General features: G+C 40.9%; 1 protein-coding gene across 1 annotated transcript in view; it reads left to right on the forward strand.

Annotated features, from left to right (window-relative positions):
• The window catches only part of DEPDC1B (DEP domain containing 1B), a 172,306-nt gene extending 167,334 nt beyond the window's left edge, over positions 1-4,972 (forward strand). Inside the window, exon 11 of the mRNA XM_072605574.1 lies at positions 4,790-4,972. Coding sequence (XP_072461675.1) covers positions 4,790-4,813 — 24 coding nt within the window. The 3' untranslated portion in view covers positions 4,814-4,972. The remainder of the gene's footprint in view (positions 1-4,789) is intronic.
• Positions 4,973-7,776: the final 2,804 nt, after the last annotated feature.

Below are 7,776 nucleotides of genomic sequence, written 5' to 3' on the forward strand. Positions count from 1 at the left end.
AATCTGAGATATTCTCAGCTCATAAAAAGATCATAGGGTTAATTACTTTTGTTAATGTATCAACAAAATTAATCTTTAAATTTTATGTTAAACTTTATCATGTATGGCTACGTCCATTATGTGACTATATCAACTGAGTTGGGAGGGAATGGAATCCCCTTTCCAGAATATTTTCAAAGAACACAAATGATATTACAGGGTGATGCCTTGTCTTAGGAGTGAATTGGATTTAAGTGAATTGGATAGAAGAAAGGAAAACAAAAAAGAGATTACTGAAGGAAACTATGAAATTTTGATATCAAATATGATTTTTAAAAGGTATAGCTTAAGTTTAACATGATCATAGCAGGTTTTATGATTGTAAGCTATACACAAAATGAGGTTATCCTCATAGGGCACAAGTAATCTTTCACAAGGAATTTTCACACATTTCAACAGTGGACCATATCTTTGCCATGCTACAGTTAACTAAAAAAATGGAGAGACTATGAGATCCCACCATGTTTATTGTTTTTATTCATTACAAAAAGCATTTGATTTGGTACAACAAAATGTCTTTTACAAAGAGCTCTACAGCAAGATGTTTCTCAACCACACATCAAAATTCTTTAAGATTCCTTGATATAACAATATTCCTTGTTAAAGCTGTAATAACAGGAATAGCCCTATTCTATGACTTACTGATCAGGAAGGGCAGACACTGTGATGGAGAAGACCCAGTGCACAGTCCACGCTGAACAGGAATTCCCCTTGAATAGTAGCACACTCTTGTTCACGAGTGACCTTTTGGTTGTGGTATCACACTGGAGAGTCTCCTGAAAAAGATCTGGATTCGCTCACTTTTCCTTCTGTAAGATAAAGCAGCTGGAACTGAACCAAGGTCCATTCCAGCTCTAGATGCCATCTAATCCCTCAGATACTTGTAGACAGCCATTATGTTCTTCCTAATAAGCAACTCCTTCTCCAAGTTCAGACCACCTGACTTCTAATAATTCTTGCATGGTATATTTTCCAATCATCTGACTTTTCTGGTTACCCACATGTCTTGGTTTGACAATGACTATCTACTTAGATTTTCCAGTGTGGATTGATGGACATCTCTTTCGAATGATTGTGGCCCTCACTGAGGAGATCATATAAAGTGGAGCAAAGTAGGGTGGGAAATCTGGAATGTATTTATTTTACATGTGCATAGTTGTTTCTATGTTGTTTCCCCTATCAGAATATGAGCTCCTCAAGGGAAGGAATGGTGGAGTTTTTTCTTTGGGTTTTCTTGTTAATCTTTTAAGTACTTAATATAGTACCTTGGAACATATTAATCATTTAGTTAATGTTTTATTGACCGACTGATGGGATATGAGTTCAAATCCAGTGTCTTGTTCCTGTCTGTTGTTGTTCAGTTTTTCAATCATGTCTGAGTCCTCATGATCCCATTTGGAGTTTTCTTGGCAGAGATACTGAAGTGGTTTCATATTTCCTTCTCCAGCTCATTTGACAGATGAGGAAACAGAGGCAAACAGGGGGAAATGACTTGCCCCCAGGGTCACACAGCTAGAAAGTGTCCGAAGTCATATTTGAACTCAGGCCTAGCACTGTGCCATCTAGCTTAGACTTTCTAACTGTGGACAAATCCTTCAACCTCCCTTGACTTCAGTTTCTTATCTATAAAATGAGACTTTTGGATTGGGTGCTGGGCCAGATGTCTTCTAGCTCTGGACCTATAACTCCGTGATTCAGTGTTATATGAAAATTTGCACGTATAGAGAACATCACCATTTATAAGGAATCTCTTTCCTTGTTGGAGAGTGCACAGGATCTGAGCGAACTGCTTAGCAAGTGTGTATCCCTGTTCTATGCCTCACTCAGTGTGGACATTCACTTCATGATCTATAGGAAATGGCCAGGAAAACAGGACTCTGGACAGGAAAGACACAAATAATAGCAGCCCCAGTTCTTCCAAATAGCTCCATACCTGCATTGCCTTTTAGGGAAAAATGGCCTTCTGCAAAGTCTAATAAATGAAATGGATTTTGGCCAACCCCATTTCAAAACATGAGGAGTAAGTTTCCAAGAATTATGTCCCTTTAAATACTCTGCCATGATCCTCCTCCTGGTTCCTTCCTAGCCACACTTCTGAGCACTCTAACAGCCCAAGAGCAAGTGTCTGGGTAGTGACATGCAAGCTGTGAATTTCTTCCCTTGTAAACTCATGTTAATGACTCTAATAAAGATCTTAGAATCATATCCAGCAGTGATAAGATCTTAATCCCAGGATTGAGTCTTTTTTGGTGCATTAATTCATGTCAAGCTGTTCTTAGTGACCTTTGGCCCTCTGCCTCAGATGAATGCTTCACAGATCATACCTTGTCAAATTCCATTGCTTAATTTTCACAGAGAAACAAGATAGATATTTATTGATTAAGCTGAGAATTGCACACCATCATCTAAGTGCCTTGAGAGCACAGAATACCCTCTCTTCAGATCTTTTCATGCAGCTCCTAGAATAACTGGATGCCAATTTCAGTGATAGGATATTGGAGTTTTTTTGATTGCAGAACAGTTGAAGGGTTGTTTTATTTAAATATGCTATACAGGGGGCAGATTCCAGAGAGGTTTAGATTTTGGGGTTAGATCTGGACAATGGGGTTCAGATGTAAAGGAAACAAGTTGTTTCAATAGTATAAATCCTTGAGATGTTGATGTCAGTGACGAAAGTCTCCCATGTCCTATTCCTTTCTGAAAATGGAGATGTAATATTGTTAATACCTCGGTTTCAGAGCTATAATGGTTTTTCTGTCAACTGAGGCAAGTGCCAAGGAAGGTGTCATCAAATCAACTTTTAAAGACAAATTCAGTTTGGTGTGGGTTAGGAAAGATTTCAGACCTTTGGTCACAGTTCCATGGTGAGGGAGGGGGAGGGAGATGAACTCCAGGTTTCTGTCCTATGTAGGAAGATAAGACAATTCAATCTAATTTTAAAATATATTCTTTTAAAGCACTTTGGGGGGAGGGGTGGAGTAACAGCATGCACTTTTAGGGTGCTGCCCCCAAACCCAGCCAAATACCTGTAAAAATGGCTCTAAACAAATTCTAGAGCTGCAGAACTGACAGAACGATGGAGTGATGCAAATCTCCAGCCCAAGACAGCCAGGAGGGTCACCGGGAAGTGTCAGTAGTGCCACACAAGGGGCAGAGCACAGTCCAGTGAGGGCCACAGTGACAAAGACAGGAACTGAGCAGGCCTTGGGGAGACTGAATCTCTCGCACCTGTGACAGTTTCCAGACTTCAGGACCCCAAAACTCTGAGGATAAACTGAAAAATAAGTGGGGAAAGCCTGTGGGACCAGTGTAGAAAAGTGGAGTGGTCTGGCCCCATCCCCAAGGTGGCAGAGGGGGAAAGGACCTGTGGAGGAATCCGCAGCAGCCACAGCAGCAGGGGCAGCGGCAGCAGCTGTTTCTGGAGCTCTAGGCCCACAGATTGTGGGGGGATCAGTACAGTGTTTGTTTTTCCTTGCCGAAGAAGACCATGCCATCAGAGAAATGATGACATGACTTGCACTTGACTTGTTTTGAGTGAGTGAGGGCTGTGCAGGTCACCAGCCTCACTTCTCCTCCAGAGTCATCTGAATCCAGATGACTGGATCAGATATTCATCAGGATGACTGGAGATGACCCAGGATGAGGCTTAAGGGACTTGCCCAAGATCACAGAGCCAGTGAGTGTCAAGTGTCTGAGGTGAGATTTGAACTCAGGTCCTCCTGACTCCTGCACTGATGCTCTATCCACTGCACCACCTAGCTATCCCTGTGAGGGGATCAAGGGGCTGACAGTAAATCCCCCACCCCCACTGGAAGTAGAGAACTACCTTGACAAAGAGTTCAAAAGTCAAGTAAATAGATGGGGAAATCAGCAAAAACCAGAAAAAGAACCAGACTATAGAATCTTATTTTGGTGACAAGGAAGACCAAACCATGCAAACAGAAGAAAACAAAGTCAAAGCTCCTCCATCCAAAGCCTCCAAGAGAAACATGAATTGGTCTCAGGCCATGGAAGAGCTCAAAAAGGATTTTGAAAATCAAGTAAGACAAATAGAGGAAAAACTGGGAAGAGAAATGAGTGATGTAAAGTACTTTGGAACTATGTGCCCACATTCCCATTCTCCTCCCTCACCCCATCACTAAGCTGTGTAGTGATACCTCCTTCCTTCCTTCCTTCCTTCCTTTCTTTCTTCCTTCCTTCCTTCCTTCCTTCCTTCCTTCCTTCCTTCCTTCCTTCCTTCCTTCCTTCCTTCCTTCCTTCCTTCCTTCCTTCCTTCCTTCCTTTCTTCCTCCCTTCCCAAACAGATCAAATAAAGAGAAAATCCACACATACAAAAATATTTATAGAGTTTCTTTTTAGTGTAGCAAAGAATTGGAACCAAAAGGGGTACCCATCATGTGGGGAATGGATGAACAAACTGTGGTATATGGTAAAATGTAATAAAATTATATTATAAGAAATCATGAAAAGGATGGTTTTAGGAAAACCTGGGATGACTTGTATCAAGTGAAGTGGTGAAGGGTGAAGTGAAGATGAAGGGTGAAGTGAGCACAACAAGAGAATACTTTATATAATCGCAGCACTTTTCCTGCCCTTCCATGGGGGGAGAAGCTTTTCAGTTGTACCTGGTTCACCTCCCCACCAGAGGGAAGGGAGGTGAGGGGAATGGGTGGGGCAGGTCCTACACTCTGCCTGACCCTTGGAGACCCTGCCCACATGCTGATACTAATCTGGTGTTTTGACCTTGCAGCTGGGAGCACCATCCATAGGTTGAGGCCACCAGAGACCACTCAGCCTCCAGTCATCCTACCTTGCTGAGACTATCCTGTACCCACTTTGAGGAGCTTGATGCCTAGCTCACCACACCTGGACATTAAGGACAATCTTCACAGTGCCTTAACTGGACAAGAAACAAATAAATGTCTTTTCTCTACCCAGTATTCTAAATCTTTATTAATAAATTGATATACCTCATATGGTCCCATGATTTTGTAATACCTTTTTAAATAAAATTGCTTATATAGATAGGCTCCCCTGTGCTCCCCACCAGACTTATGGAGTAGAGCGGGACCTTCAAAACCCAGTCCCTGAATTCTGTCGAGAAGCCAGGGGGAAGAGGTACTTTCTTATATCACATCTCTGGGGCCACGCTTGCTCATTTTACTTTCACAGCATTCAGTTTTGATTTCTATCGTTGTGGCTATTTTTTCGCTTACACCACTGAAGTCACAGTGTATATTATATATTATTTCCCTGGTTCTTTTTCACTTTGCCTCAGTTTATATGTCTTTCCAGGTTTCTATGCAATTATTGTTTTTAAACATTATTATTGATATCGTTTTTATAAAGTAATTTTTGATATTCTATTTTTATGTTATTATTGATATCCCATTTTTATAAAATTATTATTGATATCCTATTTTTATATCACCTATATCCCCCAATGCATATTTCTTCCTCTTCCTCAAGAACCATCCCTTATAATGAAAAAAGAGGGGGAAAAAAGCAGCAAAACTGACCAACATTAATTAATTACAACATCGTATGTAGTGTTTTATAAGCCTAGTCCCTTTTCTCTACAAACAAGGGAGAGAGTAGCATTGTCGTATTTCTTTTTTAGGGCCATGCTGGGTCATTTTTCAGTTTCATTTAGCTTCAATTTTGCTGTTATTAGCTAATTCTTTTGCTACCTCTGCTACAGCACATCTGTTTCTTCTATCTACTGAAGGATTATGAGCACTGTCAATGCCCTCTAAAGTTTGGCACCCTGAGATCCAGTCACATCATCTTGGTGTGGGATCTGCTTGTTATTTTCTTTTCTGTTATAATCAGACTTATTGAAAGGTAGCTGACACCTAAGCCTTCGCTTCATTGCACTCTTTCCTTAACTCCTTGCAAACTATCATCTATTCTTGGCACTTTATTTGAAATTACTCTCTCAAAGCTGGCCAGTGACCTACTAATTGTTGAATCCAGTGATCTTCTCAGTCCTCATCCTGCTTAACTTGCCTGACACGACTCATCACCTTGACAACTCTCTTTCCTTGGCTTCCAAATACCATACTCTCCTCTTCTCTTGCCACCTTGTTGGCACTTCTCTACTTTCTTTCTTTCCTCATCTTCTCTACAATTTAACTCGTGCGTTCTCAAAGTTCTGTCCTTGGTCACCCTCTCTGGGTCCTATTAGAAAGTAAGGTCCTTGAGGGCAAGGACTGTCTTATGCTTCTTTCTGCATCCCCAGCACATAGCACAGTGCCTGGTAAACTGTAGGAAGTTAATAAATGGTTATTGACTGACTGATACAATTCTCTCTCTACATTCTTTTCCTTGGCCAGCATAATTACGTCTATGGCTTCAACTATTCCATCTATAGGAATGCCATTCAAATTTATATCTCAGGCTCTAATTCTCTGCTGAATTCCTTACCCAAATCTCCCACTGCCTTACCGTCTGAATGTAGCCTTATCGTCTGAATGCCAAAGTCCATTGGTATTCAACTCTTTATTGGTAGAGATGAGGGGTAGGGCAGAGGTGGTGAGAGCTTGAGACCCAAAGTCTCTTCATAAATATTCTAGCAGCATGTCAAACCCAACATGCCCCAAATTGCGCTTTTTTGCCCCCACCTCTCCCAAATATGCTCTTCTATTTGTCCCTTTTTCTGTTTCTGGTACCACCATTTGTCCAAGCTCTTACCTTTCAAACCTTGGTGTTACCATTGGCCATCACCTTCCCTACCTGTTTGCCTCACTGCCTTTTTCATAGAATTGTTGTAAAGAAAGCATTTTGTAAAAATCTGGAAGCAACATACACATATGAATTATTCTTTTAGACTGGATCCCTGATTTTACTGGCATAGGAAACTTCCAAGTGCACTCCATTTTTGCCCAGGGTCACACAGTTTTTATGTGTCAGAGGTAGGACTTCAGCCCAGGTCTTCTTGATTCCAAGTTTGGCATTGTAGTCACTGTACCATGCATCTTTTGAGTTGCTATAAATTGTTCTTTCTGTCGCCTTTCATCTGATCAGTTACAAAGAACTGTCAATTCTGTCTTAGCAGCATCTCTTAGATCTGTTCATTTTATTTCTATTGTCAATTCAATTTAATTAATATTGATGATAGTCCTACTATGTTTAAAGATTGTGCTAGGTATTAAGAATACAAAGACAAATAGTTCTTGCTTTCGAGGAACTTTCATTGTCTTAGATGGATGGTACACAACATGTGCACAGATGAGTTGGCCCAAAGTAATAAAAAATAATTTTAGGAGGGACAGAGTCCTAACATCTGGAGGAACAGCAGTAGTTTCATGTAGGTGGTCATATGTGTTATTTATCCTTTGTTCTTGAAGAGGACCATGACATTGGAAAGGTGATGTCACTACTTGCAAATGAATTGGATTTAAGTGAGGCAGGACTGTGCAAAGTCACCAGCTTCACTTTGTCCTCTGGAGTCATCTGGGTCCAGTGGCAAGATATAGATCAGGATGACCTGATGCAGTGGAAGAGCTTGGTCTTAAAAAGTCTTTCCTAAGTCTCTGTCTGATCAAGTGATTAAGGCTAGGTAAGAAATGAGGCAAAGAACATCCTCTTTTACCCAGTCAAAAAACCAATCAAACAACAATCTGGAAGTGGAGGACCCTTTGGGTTTCTGGCTAAAATAGAAGCAATTGCTATTTACACCCACTCTTATCCATCAGAGCCTTAACAATGATCAAATGAGGCTTGAGCTGGGACCTA

Source organism: Notamacropus eugenii, chromosome 4 (genome assembly GCF_028372415.1).
Source record: "Notamacropus eugenii isolate mMacEug1 chromosome 4, mMacEug1.pri_v2, whole genome shotgun sequence".
In the NCBI taxonomy this organism is placed as follows: Eukaryota; Metazoa; Chordata; class Mammalia; order Diprotodontia; family Macropodidae; genus Notamacropus; species Notamacropus eugenii.